General features: G+C 35.4%; 1 protein-coding gene and 1 long non-coding RNA gene across 29 annotated transcripts in view; one reads left to right on the forward strand and one right to left on the reverse strand.

The window, feature by feature from the left end:
• Positions 1–15407, reverse strand: part of Dlg2 (discs large MAGUK scaffold protein 2) — a 1969681-nt gene that overhangs the window by 30346 nt on the left and 1923928 nt on the right. For 15 of the 28 annotated variants that reach the window (XM_021725176.3, XM_078046781.1, XM_040285028.2 and 12 more), the window contains 2 exons: positions 3847–3946; positions 298–339 (listed from right to left, as the gene is read on the reverse strand). In XM_021725176.3, coding sequence (XP_021580851.2) covers positions 298–339; positions 3847–3946 — 142 coding nt within the window. Of the gene's footprint in view, positions 1–297; positions 340–2968; positions 3015–3846; positions 3947–15407 lie in introns of all 28 variants that reach the window. The other 13 variants (XM_021725177.3, XM_021725175.3, XM_021725185.3 and 10 more) reach the window with 4 other exon arrangements.
• On the forward strand, positions 39–13949 carry LOC144377152 (uncharacterized). The gene is made up of 2 exons (XR_013437817.1): positions 39–485; positions 10761–13949. It is a non-coding gene; the product is annotated as an uncharacterized LOC144377152 (long non-coding RNA).

The following is a 15407-nucleotide window of genomic DNA, read 5'->3' on the forward strand; positions in this document are numbered from 1 at the left end:
GTTGAACTTTTTTTGCACTTTCTCTGTGAGAATTGAATCATTGGGTCACCACCAGCTGAGGTTGGAATTGAAATTAGCAAGATTGACTGCTTGCACAAATCTCATTAGGGTCCACTGATGGCCCTAGTGTCCTCTGTATCTTTCTGCAACCAAAACTGATTTCATTTCAAGCCATTTGCTTTGGATAAGGATGACAAAAGGCAGCAATTGAAAAACAACAACAAAACTCTGAAATGACTATCACAGGCAATGGAGCAGTTGCAAAGAAAAGAACCGCAAACCAAAGCAGTAACTTACGGTAGCTACTTTCGCTATCGCTGGCATTAGAAGAAACATGTTCTGCAAGAACAGCACAGCAAATTAAAGAGATACCAAGCATTGGAATGCAGCCAGAACGGAAAGAAATACATGCATGCAAGGCTACTAGAAATGTGAGCAAAAGGCAAGTCAAAGGCTGCAGAGTAGATTGCATTAAGAAAATTCAGGTAAGATAAAGAAGATGAAAACTTTATCGCCATTTTACAGGAAACTGCTGCTTGATTGCTGTTTCCTCCTTTTAGCAAACAAGGAAAGTATCTTTAATTAAAAAATGAATGTCAACCTATGCAATTTTCTTTTTATAAATACTATATGACCCATTCCTACAGCTGGATTTCCAGATTCATGTTACAAAGGCCAATGTGTCTCAACTGAATATCTTCTTAACTATAAATCCAGGAGCTTCAGGTATGCAGGCACTGTTTTGTTGCAGGCGTTTCTCTATTTGGGCCTTTAATTATTCTCTAGGAACACTGAATCACCAATTGATCCCTGGAATTTCTTGAATTTTGTTTCTACTTAAATACTTCTTAAACTAATTCTCAGGCTGAAAGGGAGGCTTGAAGATCTTTCCTGTTTTAGTGAGTGAAAAGAAAAATATTGGAAGAAAGAAGTCACTGAAAATGTTTTGTGAATTAGTTCAGTATTTTCTTGTTTTTATATTAAGAGCTTTGCCTGGATAGCTATTGGGTTTTGTGGGTACAACTAGGCAATCGTTAAATGGCCTGATGCTCAGGCTGGTTCTAGCATGAAGTCTGTCATTAATTCATTCTGAATAATGTGCTCATAGAGTGACATTCCGAATTGTTTTTTTCATACAATACAGCTTAGCTAACATATCAGGGATGTGTGTACTGGTTACGTGCCAGAATTAGCACTTTCATTTCTGAAGTTATTTGCTTTTATCTGTACTATTTAAATTATAGATGATCAAATCATCAACATTTTTGTATATCACTTTAGTTAAGTATATGAGATTATTTGATTTCTGAAGCTCATTGGTAATAACTTCAGCTTTAAAAAAATTGACCTGTCGTACGATTGACACGAAAGAGGAAAAGTATAATATTATGTTCTAATAGTGAAAAAGCACTTTAAAATGCTTAGATATTATGTATTCTTGCCAGTTATATAGACTTGTTTTGCTGCATGAAATTCATGAAAACTGAAGTATGTTAAATTTACACAAATCTTTTCTGCATTGCTAATTGGGCACACATATTCTAAGTGCAAAGGGGCACTGAGAAAGAAGTGTGAATGCAACTGTGCAAGTCTGTTTTCTATCACAAAGACCATCAAGACCAACAATGGTGTGTTTTCACAGGCATTATTACCTTAAGTACTTTGAACTGGGGGTTATGAAGATTTTTATTGATTTTCAATATTAATAATATATTAAAACATTTCCTTTTCCCTCCCAAATTGAAAATTTACAAACTCTCTCTGATGATGCTTGATACTATGGCAATAATGTTGAAAATAGCATTTGAATTTTACCCACTAATTCAAGAAAAATTTCATCATATTCTTGTAATGCCTCAAAGATAAAGTTTTCATCTTTAAAGAGATCAGTACTCCCGATCAGATTTTGTTTTCTATGTATACATATCTAAAAACCACTCTAAATGAACAACTTGAAGTATGAAAGGTATTATGTGAGATTATGTAAAACAGCCCTTGAAAACAATGCTATTGTTTTATAAAATGACATGAACAGCTTATAAAAATATCACCCATAGCTGTCAAAATAAAATTGAACATGTGATACAACTGCAAAAGACACAAAATTCTGTTCTTATTTCATTGGTGCCTACACAATAGGATTAGTATTAAAGAAAGAAAAATCATAGCATATTGATACATAGGAAAATTAGTTTTAATTGCTAAATGCAATAAGACACAGACTGAAAACATGAATAACTAGAATGTAAAGGTCTAATACATATTATTTTTGTTCTATGCTACAAAAGACTTGATTATGTAATGCAGCTAATTAATCACTGATAGAAAAAGATATTAATACATATCTAAAACTTTATCATACAAACGTTTCAAGCAGGATCACTGCAAGTCAGAAAAGATCAAAGTTAATGACAAAGAATTACTCATGGAAGATCAAATAGCTTAATGTTTATTTTTCAAGAATGCATGTTCCTTTTGACTACAGAGTAGCTCCTTTACTAATAGCAAAGTACAATTCGATTATGAAATTTGGCAAGCTAATTAAATATTTCCATGTGAAAAGGCAGAAGAAAGAACATAAAGTAGATTTCTACTTTGCTTTTCTAGAACATTTAGCTCACCCTTTCTTGCAACATGGTTTCTTGCTCTCTGGGGAAGAATTAGGCAGTAGAGCAAGTGATGCTATGGTGAGCATCAGGACCATGTTGGCCATATCACATGGTCAGAAAGGGAAGGAGTTAACTGCAACAGAAGTTAGAGTGCCTGACACACTTTGCTTTTAAATGCTGACATGCAGAACAAAACGATTGAAAATTATTTTGTAGGAGCATTCACAGCTAGGTAACAAATAAAACTCGTATCTTGTGCATGCTAGGAGTGAAAGGCCCTCAAGAAAAGGAACAAAAGCCAAACTCAAAAGGAAAGGAAAAGAAAAGAAAAGTTACAGTGACCATTCCTGGAAACTTACTCAGAGTCTTTGTTCCATAACCGTCGTCACCTAATCCGGGGATGTCCTGCATGGAAGTCCCCAGAGAGAGCAATGAGAGAGGAAGAACAGCCACGGAAGAGGAAGGAAGAAGTCAGTGGAGTTGAAATGGATACTACCATGACAGACCGTGTTGCCTAAACAATCTGGATCCCACTCTGTGCTTTTAAAACAACTTTTACCCCAAACTCCCTGGGCTGAGACTTAGGGCAGAAATTGCTGATTTGGAAAGCAACTCCAAAGGTATAAGCAGAAGTCTGAAAACATAAAAAGAGGGAGAAAAAAAAGATTTGGCAAATGCCATCCGTTAATATTGCCACAGAAATGTGCCTCTTAGAGGAACGATTCCCTCCATGTTTCATATCAAATTCTGAGACTTAGTGTCCACCAATACATGCTCACTGCTGAGAGAGTATTTAATATTTACTGGAAGGGAAAGAGGGAGCCAATATGCCAGAATCAACAAAAGTAATTTAATTGCTCCCAGTTAGTGAGCGTTTCAAAAAAGTTTCTGCAGCAATGGAACCCAATATTTCTGCCCAGAAGGGAAATCAGTCTCAAGCCCTTACATGAGAGAAAAAGCAAATCATACCCATTTCTGGTCAAAAAAGGCTGGTTAGATGTGAAGTCCCAGTTTCCATATCTCCCTTGCCAAAGCATTCTACAAAGAAGAGCCACAGGAAGGGAAGGATCCAGACTGCAGTCAAACACTGGTCACAGTAGTAAGACCTGACCTGCCTGCCTGCTGTGTCGTTTGCCTAGCGTGTGGCGTGGGAGAGCCTACATCATGCGTGTTGCCCGTGAAGGATTTTTTTTTCCTCTTGTGTTGCATGTGACATTATCTTGGAGAATCTACTTACGTTCAGGATCACTGGTTTCCTGCTCACTCTGCTCCTTGTTCTTGTAGAATGGGAATTTTCGTGAAAAGATGAAGCTCTTTTTACGCTTGTCATTGAATGACTGTGAAGGAGAAAAGGCATGGGGCAAAAACAGGGGACGTCTAATTGTTGTCACACTCATGCTGACAAAACAACTAGTTTGTAAAAGCAGAGACAGCTGTAGTGACGCAAGTGGAGATTCCACAGAGGTGCCATGGTGTTCTAAAGGCAGATTTTCTTTTCAAGGAGTGTAAATTCTGAATGATGACACCTTGGAAAAATCGCCTCATAATCAAAAGCCTGCTCAGAGATAAACGGTGATGGAGGGAGTAAGTATTCAATTGGAAGACCCAGAGTCTTTGGCTCTGTATCTTGCTAGTCCATCACCTCTGACAAGTAACTGAATCTCTCTTAACCTCAGTATCTTCATCTGTAAAAGGTGATGAAGATACTGGGATGTGAGACTTGTACAAGACAATAATGTAAACAAATAGAGCTAGGAAAATGGCATCTTACCATCAGGTGGAAAAGACTATTAGAGAAACTAGTTTTCTTCTCTGTGTCTAGTTACCCTTACTTTTATTTTTTAAATTTTGAGTTACTTCAGCTTGAACTTAATTAAAGTATACAGAGAAGAATGTAGATTTATGATATATGATAATTATAGTCTCACACACAGATATATGATAATTATAGCATTTCTATTCAGATGATAACTTAAAGATAATTTAAGGAGCCAGGGCACAAAGAGGTTGAGTCCCATGCCAATATCACAGAACTAGTTGGTGACAGTCAGGAGACAGTCAACCAAAAGCTGTTAAAATTGCTGCTAAATTGGCATTAACTTGATATTCACTCAGCCAAGGGGAAGTGACAGTCACTCATCTACATTCCGATAAGATAAAAATAATGTAGAATGACTGTCTTTTAATGTGTAAACTCCTCCATTAGCTTAAATGAGGTCAAGTTAAAAATAACACCTACATACATAATATTGAAATTATTCATTCCAGTGACTATGCTGTAGTCATCTGAAATACTTAAGAAAATTCCATTTATTCCACCATTGCTAATATTTATATGAATGCTTTGAGGGGTTCTTCTTTGGGAAATGTGTCCACGATCATTTTTCAAGCTATAAGCCCTGCAAGTCTTATTAATTTTATATTCATATGTCATTGAAAATGTTTCACCAGCTTGATTACCATCCTGATTTGATTGCTTTGGTACTGAGAGTCTATTCACTTCATAAGAAAGTTTATAATCACTCCTTACACAGGTTTTAAAATCCATGTGCTGATGGCTCTAAAGGACTCTCTAAAGGGTATTCTCAAACAGTGTTAGTGTGGTAGCAATGGCAGTCGGGGGGAATAAGTGCAGAGCAAGCAGGGAGCCTTGGAAGAAAGGAGCCTTGCTTGGAAGTATGCACTTTCTCCCATTGGTTGGACACTGTCAAGGGCTCTTTAATTTGAAGCTTGATGAAATTGTGCAAATGACTTACTCTCTTTGTGTATTCATGCACTCTTATATCAAATATCCATTTTGGCATTGAGAAAGCATTAAGGTACTAAAATGTTAGTGCTGTCATTCAGTAAGTTATTTTTACTTTTTTAGGTACTAGGAATTCGCCAAAGTCAACTGAGCTTAATTTTATGTCACATTAGGAAGGTTTTGTGAAAAACAATAAAATATTTAATAATTTATGAAGTCAGGGGACAAATTTTACACTTCATGTGAAAGAGCTAAGGAAAAAAACTTACTTCAGAAGTTATTACTCTGTTGACAGCACCTGTGTTCAGTATAGTTTTATCATAATTTGTAATTGAAGATTAGTGTCCAAAGACTAGGTTGGGAATAGCCCCCAAGTTTTCCCAGGTAAGAATGATAAACCTTAAAGGAACATTAAATATTCTTGCATCACTACAGTTTCATGCCACTTTTACATTTCAAGCATATTTAAACTTCAATAACTGAAAATAAAAGAAAAAAATATGTAAGTAATGGTATGTGATATTTACAAGGCATGTTAGACATTTATCTTCAACAGCACAGATGACTTTTCATGCAAAAATTATGAATTTTCATGCAAATACAAAACAATGCCAAGAGGAGGAAAGCTTGGGGTGATAACATACAAACAGATGTATAAAGTATAGGCCATTGGGGCCTAAAATGGGATTGCATGCAAACCATATTAAATTGTCTAAAGGGTCAAAGGAAAGTGAAATGGTGTTGTCTGTGATTAATTCTTTTATGTTTCAAAGCAAGGACTGTAATGTGTTAACATTTCCCAAGTATGAAAATGTTGTGTGTCATGAGTTATCTGATTGGGACATAATACTTAGCACCACACTTTTTAAGAGAACAGAAAAGTACATAATACCTCAGAAATTATCTAACATAGTCTTATTACAAATGCCATTTTGCATTTGAATTAAAGAGAAGGTAACTAAATTATTTGGGTTACATTTCCTCACATTATGGACACAAAACCAAATCACAATTTTAGCTCACACAGAGTTAAAAAGTCATGTTTAGGGTCTTAAACATTTCAACTATAAAAGACTATGTGGTTTATAATGCTCTAATATTATTCTTTATTTTATTAGGTATAAGACCATTATGGAAGCTTTTTGTTGCTGCAATTGGTTTTTTAATATAGAAGGAAAATTTGCAACAAGAGTTCTTAGGTGAAAGTAATAAATTAGCAAGCACTTTTGCTATTTATAGAATGCATGATTCTAAAGTAACTGAAGGCCAGTTACAGCTTTCTTCATAATCATACTTGATCAATGCTGTTCTTCCTACATTACAGCATCTTCAATCATGCTCTATCGCTTTCATGGCAGGAAATGTCTTTGAAGAGAGACTTCAAAAATACTAATTAAATGTGTAAGTTGGCATATGTTAAGAATTCTTCTTTGGAATTTGACCTAAATTACTGTGTTCTTATGAGTTAAAATGATAAAATAATACCTAACATTTATTGAGCACTATGTGTCAGGCTTGGTCCTAAATGCTCTATCTCTGCTAATTTCATGAATTTTCATGCTTGCCCAAAGTCACACAGATAGCAAGTAGTGAAGTCAGAAAATGCATTTGCAAATATTGTTGTTCTTATGAGCACGAGACATTTCTGCAACCTTAGCCTGCTTCAGGTTTATAATTAAAATTATTGGCATTTAAGTGATATTGCAATCTGTCTAAATCAATATCTTCACTGCTTAGAGACTACTTAAGCCATCAGATACTACTGAATTCAATATATCTTTTGATCATGCTGCTACAATTTTCTGGATACCTATTCACATTTTTGAAGGCTTTATCACATTTTTTAATTCTTATGATAATGAGGAAAAAAAATTCAGTGGTACAGGTCATGCATGGCAATTTAAAGAAAAATTGACAGGCAAATCTATAGCAAAAAGTAAATTGGTGATTGCTTAGGGCTGGGGGTACAGGGAGCAGAGAGTGGAAACTAATGGGAATGGGGTTTCTTTTAGGGGAGATAAAAATGTTCTGAAATTATATTGTGGTGATGGTTGTAGAATCCTATACATATGCTAAAGCACACTGAATTGTATACTTTGAGTGGGTGGACAGTATCCTATGTGAATTACATCTCAATAACTCCATTTTAAGAAAAAGAACCCCTCCCCAACCCCACACCATGAGATGAAAGGAAACAATGAGTAGGTTTTCTCATTTTATTTGATGTAAATAGTTTAAAATCTTTAATTGAGTGAGAAGAAACCATCCTTTCTAACCCTTGAAATCAGGCAGCTGGATGTCTTTTGTTTATCTGATTTTGTTTTATCTCAGTTAAATGAATACCCTTCATGTTGTGACAGACATTAGAATACCTGCATCCTATCACTGTCTCTCAGAAGTTGCCAGTTTTTAGGCCAAATAGCATGAAATTGCCCATCCTGACACCAAGATGTAAGGCACTGGTGAGATGGCTTAAGATAAAATACATGCTCCATGAAGAAAGAAAATAAGACAAAAAACAATCACTCTTTTTTCCACTAAAATTCCACACCCTTCAGGACACATGAGTAGATCTTGACATATATCCTTTCATACAGAAAACTTCAAAACTAGGAATACGATCAGTTTTTCTTCTCATCTGCCTGTCCTAATTTCTTAAGCTTCAAGTGTTTCATAGATCTAAAGTGTCACCTTTGTGATAATGTGTTCTGGTGAAATTTGAATTTAAATTTATACTGAGCTCAAATAAACTTTTTCTGCAGCCACCTTATTTCATTTTTTATAAAGACTTTTTTCCATTTAATGGTGTTCTCTTGGGAAAATTTTTACTATAAATTTGGGTGACCACCTTATATTACATATCTTATTTTCATACACATTCAAAGAGTTTTAAAGCAAGAGCTGGGCATGGTGGCACATGTCTGTAATCCCAATGGCTCAGGAGGCTGAGGCAGGATGACCTCAAGTTCAAAGTCAGCCTCAGCATCTTAGCGAGGTCCTAAACAACTCAGTGAGACCCTGTCTCTAAATAAATTATATAAAAGGGCTGGGGATGTAACTCAGTGGTTAAGCACCCTTGGGCTTAATCCCTAGTACTGAAAAACAAAAACAAAAAAAAAACAAAATGAAAATGAGAACAACAGATCCCTATGACTAACATTAGTGGACTTGTGGTGGTGGCAAACAGTTTATTATTCATGGAAATGTGGTAGCTGATCTTCTTTGACCTCAAAATATAAAATTCAACTTAACTTTTGTTTCCTTTCCAAGAAAACAGTTTTATCAGGATCCAACCATTCTAAAACGGTTCTGAAAAATGAAATCCCAGGTGAGTCCCTCACCCCTGTTTTTTTTTTACTACTTACATTATTTCTGGGACAGGTTATGCTAAATAAAACTTTATTACTTTGCAGTCCAAGTTGAGGCTTTATTTCAGTTGAAGAGATGAGGTAGCCAAGAGGCTCTACAGAAGCAAGCTTGGAATCGTAAAGTTGTTGCTGAAACTTATGCTGGACTTTATGGTCACTCGGATGTGCAGCAGGTTGAGTGTTTTCTTAATTTTGAGGTCCAAGACATCTACATTTGGGATATCATTTCTGTTCCTTCCAAGGGAATGCAAACCTCTTCTCCCTCATTCTCCAGCAACCTTAACCTACTACTTGCATTTCTCTGTTTCTCTTTAAAGCAAAACAACTCAAAAACCATCCTTCTGTTTCTTTATTTGAATATACTGAATCACACTTTAAATGCTTTGATATCACATACACTAAAGGTCAGGAACTGGCTCATAGGCCAGTCCAGCCCACTACATGATTTTGTAAATAAAGTTGAAATAGAGCACGATCAGGCCCATTCTGTATGTAGTCTACAGTTGTTTAAGTGCCACAACAGCAATTCTGAATGGTTGCAACAGAGACTATCTGGCTCCAAACAAAGCCTATAATCATTTGTATCTGCTCGCTTTCAGAAAAAATTTTCAGACTGCTTTATCTAGGGTCATGAATGAGCTCAGGGATGTTTAATTCAACATTTATTCTCAGGTCTTATTTCACTCTATATTTGATCTAGATTTAGACATAGTTCATGTGATATTTCTCCCTGAAACACTTGCCTCCTTGAACTCTGTTACACCTCTATATTTTCATTGTCCTATTACTCCAGGAATCCACTCATCTGGAGTCTATTTTGCTAGATCTTTCTCAACTTTTCAGTCTTTAAAATTGGGAATACTGAGCTCAATCCTTGGTTCTCTCTTTCTTCCCTCTACTCTCCCCGACTCGTTCCTTAGGCTATCTCACATGCCAATGACTTGATTATACCCAAGTTTATCTCCAGTTTGGAATTTCCCCCTTAACTCCAGACTCGTGTACCCCCTTGCCTACTTAGTATCTCTACTTAAGGGGCTTACCACAGCTCTCAAACCAAACACTTGGTCTGTTTTCCAATACCACAAACAAACAACAACAACAACTTGTAACTCTTCCCAGGCTGGGAACATGATGTTGATTCCAAAACATCAGCTTTAAAAAAAAAATGTTATCTATGCTGTGTTTAGAAGAATACAGGCTTTTAATTTAAAATACAAGAGAGGTTGAGATGGTAGAATAGAAGTGTCCAGCACTCATCTCCTCCTCCACAAAGAATAAAAAAAATAATGGTGCATTACTTTTTTTGTGTGTGTGTGAGTAATTGTTGGAGAACATTTGAAATCAACAAGAGTCTGGAACTTGTAATATTCCAAGACTTGGAACAATAGCATAGAAAGAGAACAAAATATTCTGGTATCTACCAATCTAGCTCTACAATCAGGGGATAAAGAGTCCCCCCTTCTCAGGGATGAGGGTGAAAGAGTCCCAGAAAACTCTTATCAGTATGAATGCTGGCAGTCCCAGCTACTGGAAAGCTTCAAAATACTCAAAGGATGGCAACCCATTTAGATAAGCAAACTGAAATCCGAATAGCAGCCTTGCTTTGGAGAAGAATCCCCTACATCTTCTCCTGGTGAGCACCCAAGGTACTACTGTAGGCAGGAACCATCTCGAGAGGGAATGAAATTATTGTCTGAACTTAAAAAATCCCCGGATATTCCCATTTTGGGGGCTCCACAGACATTCCACTGCATTTTTTTGGGTGGTAGTTGCCTTGTATACACAACACGGCCCAGTGAACTCGCTATGTAGGACAGGTGTTGTAACCGAGGGGAATGGCAGGTGTCACCCTTGAGAACAAGGAAATAAAGGTCTGTCCTCTGAGACCAAAGTTGTGACCAAAAACAAATGGATTGGCACCAGTCCTTATGTCCCTCATTGGACACAAGTGAATGTATGCCTGGCACTGTACAGTGCTCAAATGTCTGTACTGATGGTGGGAGAACACTGTTGTTCATGCTGCTGCTCTCTCCACAGGAACATGCTGAGGAGATTTTGACCAAAACCATGGCTGTGGCTATTACCCTGCATTCCACAGCTCAAGAACCTGGGAGGGGGCAGAAAAGCCCCAGCTTCAGCCATCACCCCACCACTGGGTACATATGGTCAAACAGTGCCATTAGGAACTTTGCCCAGCACCAGCCATAACCTTGCTTCTGGATGTTAAATGCCACTGGCAGAGAGGAACACCATCATTCTGGCTACTAGCCCACTTCTGCACCTTCCCTTTCTGACCACAAGCTGCTATCAGGATTTGATCTGAACACCACAGACTGGTTGTGCAGTTTCCACCAATGCAGCTTCTGGGCCTGCATCACAGACTGGTCAGAGAACAATGCTTCAGGCCCCTTACCACTGCAGGGGTTCCCCATGCCATCCAGAGACTCTTGCTTGTAGCAGAGCTAGTATCAACAGTGAAAGAAGAAATGCACATCAACTGACAGGGGCCACCACTCCCATGGTAAAGAGTAGCTGAACAGCCACTATGTCCACAGCTGTTTGCATCACATCTGTCTGAACTGCTAGAATGTCCCCATTCTTGCATAGCCTATAGTGACAGTGGTTCTCTCTGACTCTGCTGTGGTATACACTTTGCTCCAAGTCATTAAAAACAAACAAATAAAATTTAGGGAGACTACACTATGCTGCCAAGCTAGAATCAAAGCCAGCATTGCATAACTAACCCACGCCTCAAGACACACCTTCAGGAGGAATCTGCTTATTAAGAAGGTTGCCCTATAAAAGTGGTAGAGACACCCGATACACCAGATGTGCAAACCTTAATATGGAAGAACAAGAAATATGAAGAATAAGAAATATGAAAAATAAGGTAATATGATATCTCTGAAGGAATTTAAAAGAATGATCATAAAAAGAGTCAGTAATAGCTAAACTGTGGAGCCAACCTAGATGCCCTTTAGTGGATGAATGGGTAAAAAAAATGTGGCATATATACACAATGGAATTTTACTCAACAATAAAAGAGAATAAAATTATGGCATTTACAGGTAAATGGATGGCAATGGAGAAGATAATGCTAAGCAAAGTTAGCAATCCCAAAAAAACAAAGGCCAAATATTTTCTCTGATATAAGGAGGCTGACTCATAGTGGGGTAGGGAGGGTGAGCAAGGGAGGATTAGATAAATTCTAGATAGCGAAGAGGGGGTAGGAGGGAAAGGGAGGAGAAGGGGAATAGCAAGGGCAGTGGAATGTGATGGACATCTTTATCCAAAGTACATGGATGAAGACTCGAATCCGGTGTCAACTTACTTTATATACAGAGATATGAAAAACTGTGGTATATATGTGTAATAAGAATTATAATGCAAAAAAGTATATATATATATAAAAAGGCATAAATTGGCATGAAAATACTCTATATACAAAGATATGAAAAATTGTACTCTGTGTAATAAGAATTGTAATGCATTCCACTGTCGTGTATTTAAAAAAATAAAATCAATAAAACCAAAAAAAAAAAAAAAATGGAGATAGAAACTCAACACATAAGAACTGTGGGATGCAGCAAAGGCAGTACTAATATAGAAATTTATAGCAACCAACACCTATGTGAAAAATAGATTTAAAATAAGCATCATAATGATGCACTCCAAGGACTCAGAAAGCAAGAACAAACCAAATCCAAAATTAGTAGAAGGAAAGAAGTAATAGATATAAGAGCAGAAAAAAATGAGACTATAAAAACAATACAAAATATCGATAAAATTGAGTTGTTAAAAAAATAGAATTGATGATATTTAACTGGACAAGCCAAGAAAAAGAAGAATAAAATAAAATCAAAGATAAAAAAGGAGATATTATAACCAATACTACAGAAGTACGAAGAATCATGAAGGATAATTATGGAAAGATGTATTTTAACAAACTGGAAAACAGAAGAAATGGACCAATATCTCTGAGGAACAGAGAGGCAAAAATTCTTGACAAAACACAAGCAAATTGAATTCAATAGCACATCAAAAAGACTTTACCATTTTCAAGTTGGTTTCATCACCGGTCTGCAATGATGGTTTGACACATGGAAATCAGTAACATAATATATTGCATCAATAAAATGAAGGATCAAAATCATATGATCATCTTAATACATGCAGAAAAAAATTTGGTGAATTCAACATCCTTTCATTATAAAACCCCTTAACAAATATAGAAGGATACACCTCCACATATTAAAGAGGTCATATAGATAAGACAAAGCCCCAGTCAACATCGTTGTGAATGAGGCAAAGAGGTAAAGCTGAAAGCATCAGGAACAAGCCAAGGTGTCCAATCTCACCATTCTTATTCAATATAACATTTCACACGGTAGCCAGAGCTAGGCAAGAGAAAGAAATAAAAGACACACACATAAGAAGGACATCAAACTGTGCTTGTTTTAGATAATATGATTCTATATACAGAAAAATGTAAAAACTCCACTAAAAGGTTTTTAGAACTGATAAACAATTTCAGTAAAGTAGAATGATACAAAATCAGCATAGAAAAACTAGTAGCTTCTCTGTATACCACAATAGTGAATTTTCTGAGAAAAAATTGACATATGCAGAAAAGAGGGAGAAGTGAAGAAAAAATAAGAAACACAGCCAAATGAGTAATGTTTCCATTTTGTTGCATTTTTCTGTACTTATTATCTCTCTGATTTGTTTTTCTCATGAATTTTATCTCATGATTCTTATGCTTAATGGTCTGATTTATTTTTAGCCTCCTTTTATTACTAGTAATAAAAATGAGGTGGCTTAGCTATTTGCTTTATGCATTTTTGCACAGTATCACATTTTCAGCTCCATCTATTGTCCATGATTCAATTATAGAAAAACTTAAAATATTTTAGTAGCATATATAACTTCAATAGATTCTATCATCTATTTTTTTTCTAATTTTTCCCCTTTTACTCTCTTTCCTAACTAAAAGAATAGTTAATACACACACACACACACACACACACACACACACACACACGGTAGCATACCTTTTAGGGAAAATTTGAAGGAAATACAGGGGAAAATGTGTCTATCATCTTTTTGCTGAAAAAGACCTTCTTTAACATTATTGTTTCTTTATTTAAAAACTATTTTGCAATCTTTTATAATCTTCAATTTTGATTTCTTACTGTTATAACACATAATAAAGTATTACAAACAATGGTTCTGGGATTTGTTTATATGACCTTAAAATATTAATGTCTGAGCCTTAGCTTTGAATATTTAAATATTATTATGTATACAAAAATTCTTACTTTATAGCATATGACATTTAATAAAGTTCAATAAACAGTAATCAATTATTTTAATGGTAATAGAAGCACCTTACCACATCATTAGAAAGTTTTTGGAAACATCAGTTTTAATGAAGGAATACATAATAATGGAATGAAACTAGAAGATATTTGGGAAATTCTCAAATATTTCAAAATTAAAAAATTTCAGTTAACTAATGGGTCAAAGAAGAAGTCATTAGGGAAAAAGAAAATATTTCTAGATGAATGAGAATGAAAACACAAGATACCAAAATTTATGTGATCCAGTTAAAGCACTTCTGAAGAGGAAAACTTACAGCTATAACTGTTTATATTAACAAAAATTTCTCATCCATAATCTAGCATTCTTTCTTGAGACACTGAAAAAACAAGACCAAACTAAACCTAAAGCAAAGAGAAAGGGATAACACTTAAGAGCTAAAATTAATGATATAGAGAATAAATAAAAATCAACAAAACCAAAAGGTGATTTTTGAAAAGAAGAATGAAATTGATAAAACTTTAACTAGACTGACAAGGAAAAAAGATCCAAGTTACTAATATTGAGAATGAAAAAAGGATACTATTACTGACCTTGGAGAAATAAAAAGGATTTTAAGAGGCTACTATGGAAAACTGTATATCAATAGATAACTTAGACAAATTACTAGAAAGACACAAACACAAAAACCTAACTCAAGGAAAAAAAATAGAAGCTCTGACTAGTCCTATAACAAGACATTGAATTAGCATTTAAAAATATTCACACTAAGATGTCCAGTTCCAAATGGCTTTGCTGATGAACTCTACTAAATATTTAGAAAATAATGAACACCAATTCTCACTAACTTTTCTAAAAGCTAGAAAAGCAAACATTTAACAACTTAATCTATGAGTCCAATATTATCCATATGCCAAAATTAGAGAGCCACTACAAGACTACAAACCAATATATCTTACAAACACATTGACAACATAATATTTCATCAAGTGAACTTACTACAGCTGTCTTAAACATTTTTATATTGTCTGATGCTTCTGTTGTTTACCTTTTCCTAAGTACTCTGTATTACACTGAGTGTAACATTTTTTTTTTTGCATTTTAGTTTATTTTCTTGGATAGGTTCCTAGAAGTATAATTATCGAGTTATGAAAAGTTTAAAAATTGTAACACATTGCCAGATTACTTTCCAGTGATCTGCACTAAAGGATACCTTCATGAGCAACAATTTATTCTTAATTTATAACTGGTCCAGTGATGTACCTGATTGCTTTTCTTCCCCTTTCAAAATCCCCTGTGTTCTCTTGATTACCTCATTATAATGTAAGATATCTATGAAATAACATTTTAAGTCTGTTGGCTCAG

Source organism: Ictidomys tridecemlineatus, chromosome 4 (genome assembly GCF_052094955.1).
Source record: "Ictidomys tridecemlineatus isolate mIctTri1 chromosome 4, mIctTri1.hap1, whole genome shotgun sequence".
Taxonomy (NCBI): Eukaryota; Metazoa; Chordata; class Mammalia; order Rodentia; family Sciuridae; genus Ictidomys; species Ictidomys tridecemlineatus.